General features: G+C 32.4%; 1 protein-coding gene across 1 annotated transcript; it reads right to left on the reverse strand.

Moving 5' to 3' along the window:
* Window positions 1-1,151, reverse strand: LOC145755854 (uncharacterized). Its single transcript, XM_082572090.1, has 5 exons — window positions 964-1,151; window positions 688-838; window positions 499-598; window positions 261-428; window positions 1-170 (listed from the first exon to the last, which is right to left on the reverse strand). Exons 1-5 carry the CDS (start codon window positions 1,149-1,151, stop codon window positions 1-3), a joined length of 777 nt encoding a protein of 258 aa, XP_082428216.1.
* Between the last annotated feature and the right edge of the window lie 1,090 nt (window positions 1,152-2,241).

Consider the following 2,241-nt stretch of genomic DNA (forward strand, 5'->3'; position numbering starts at 1 on the left):
CTATTTTTTAAAAATTTCGCCCATATAAGTAAACATTTTTTCAAAACTTTCCCTATCTTTTTCAGACTGTCGCTCATACATGTCGCGATTTTTTTGAGCATCTTCTCGGTCTTTTTCGGCCTGCTCCTTGAAAAATTTAATTATTTCTGTGTCGGTCTCATTAGTAATTTCTGAAAAATAAAAAAGTTTTAAATCAACTTTTTAATTAAAAATTCATTATGTCTTTTTCACAAAATATGTATTTAAAAAAATGCACCCACTTCTTTTATGACTCCTTTTTTTTGATGAGCCGGATCTCGAAGGACCCGGTTGATCAGGAGTTGTAGGCATTGGTCGATCAAAAGTCGATGTGCCAGGTTGCTCCGACATTGAATTAGGTGGGACATTAAAAGAAGAGTCCTGTGGCTCTTCAGTTAAAACAAATATTTCTAAAATAAAAATTTGGTTACATGGTGGTCTAACAAGATAGGCACACATTAAACTTTTAATATGATTTACCTTCCTGGGGATTTACTTCTTCAGCAGTTAAATCCAAAAATTCCGGCGGATCCTCGTTTGCCTGTTCAAAGGCATCCACGACATCCTTTGAAGTTAATGCCTAATGGATTACATAAGATTAAAGTAACATTACAATAACATTTTGAATAGGCTAACGTAAAACATTTATTTAAAAGCAAATAAAATCACCTGAGATTTAGGCCTTGATTTTAATAATTGGTCCATTTTATCGAAATGGACCCAGTTTCTTGGTTGGCCACTAGCCCCGGATTTTTTTAAATCCTTTATTTTGTTGTAATACAACCGCTTTAACCCCTTCCATTTTTCTCTGCAATCGTTGCTAAAAATAAACGAATAAAGAAAATTATAATTTAGGCTACATATTATAATTTGGGTAAATACAACATGTCTAAATTCTAATATTTTTTTTCTAAAAGTTTTAAAATTTAAGAAACAGTATTATACCTGTTAAGTGTAAATTGGGGATGTATTTTTTTTATTTCATCCACTATTTCTTTAAAAATAACGTCAGTTCTTTGTCCCCTGCGATCAATAAGGCCGAGGACATTTTTTTCAATCATTACATCAAGTAGACTTTGAATAAATTCTGCACTCCAGAAAGTTGGAGATTTTCTTTTCTTTTGCATTTCCATATTTTTAAAGTGTTATTTATTTAATAAAATCTTAATACAAAACTTTCTTAAAAATTTGCTGGCTATTTAAGTAATATTCCTTAATTGCTTGACTAAAACTGTTTATGTATAAACACAGGCACTTGTACTAGATACTTACAAATACACTTTATTTAGAAGTCAACTAAAACAAAAATATTTAAAACTAGTTTTTATATGTAAGAAACCTAACTGCTTTAGCCTACTTTAACTTCTCTGCCCACAGCAGGCAATCGCCGGTTTGTCGCCTACTAAAACAAAATTAATGGGAAACTGCTGCATTTTCAAAGCATTCCCAGCAGGCAGTCGTAAAACTATTAAAAAAAGTAATTAAAATAACGTCCATAAAAGCTGTTATACGAAAAATATTCTACGAACGCATTTCCCTGCTGCGAACCTAGCAGTTACGAACGGGTTCCCGCAACGCGTTTCGAATCCGTTTAATTCTCTCAAATACGTGAGTCAGCGAAAATAGGAGAGAGTCGCGTTCGCAACCCGTTTCGGAACGCGATTAAACGCCCCATGTAAAAGGGCTTAATGAGTACATCACTGTAATCAGAAAAAACATTTTTAAAATCTTTTAGATGTGTTACATAATAATTTTTATTTAACGTTACCTTGATGCAAGTATGGTATGCGCTACCATTTTTCTGGTAAATGATCTTTCAAAAGGTTGGTTAAATAAATATCTGTTTCTAGCTCAAAGATAATTTTTCGGTCGCATCACCTTTAAGAAGTTATGCGTTAAAAGTATAAAACATTTTATACAGTATTTAATTTTTTTTATTCTATATATTTATTTTACGAACTGATGGTAAAAAGCATAAGTTAACCGGCAGTTTGGTAAACCGGTTATTGCGTCAAAAAAGTTTTTGGTTGGACCTGCGGGGTTTCTTATAAATTTAATTTGTTTTGCTTGGTCCGTTGCTATTTGCGCAGTGTAACCTAGTTTAGAAAATTTCTTCCGTTTCGTTGTTTTTTGACAAAAAACTCCTACACACGAAAGTACACGTTTATATGGACAATGTTTTTCTTTAGTTGACTATCTGGTTTTGACTATCTGGTTTCATAG

Source organism: Corella eumyota, chromosome 6 (genome assembly GCF_963082875.1).
Source record: "Corella eumyota chromosome 6, kaCorEumy4.1, whole genome shotgun sequence".
NCBI classification, from domain to species: domain Eukaryota; kingdom Metazoa; phylum Chordata; class Ascidiacea; order Phlebobranchia; family Corellidae; genus Corella; species Corella eumyota.

What these genes read in the sequence shown, in the direction of transcription:
- LOC145755854 (XM_082572090.1), bottom strand. Translation starts at nt 1,151, where the DNA reads ATGGAAATGCAAAAGAAAAGAAAATCTCCAACTTTCTGGAGTGCAGAA. An exon ending in CCCCAATTTACACTTAACAG is followed by an intron (nt 839 to 963) that starts GTATAATACTGT and finishes GTTTATTTTTAG; the next exon opens with CAACGATTGCAGAGAAAAAT. An exon ending in AAAAAGGAGTCATAAAAGAA is followed by an intron (nt 171 to 260) that starts GTGGGTGCATTT and finishes TTTATTTTTCAG; the next exon opens with AAATTACTAATGAGACCGAC.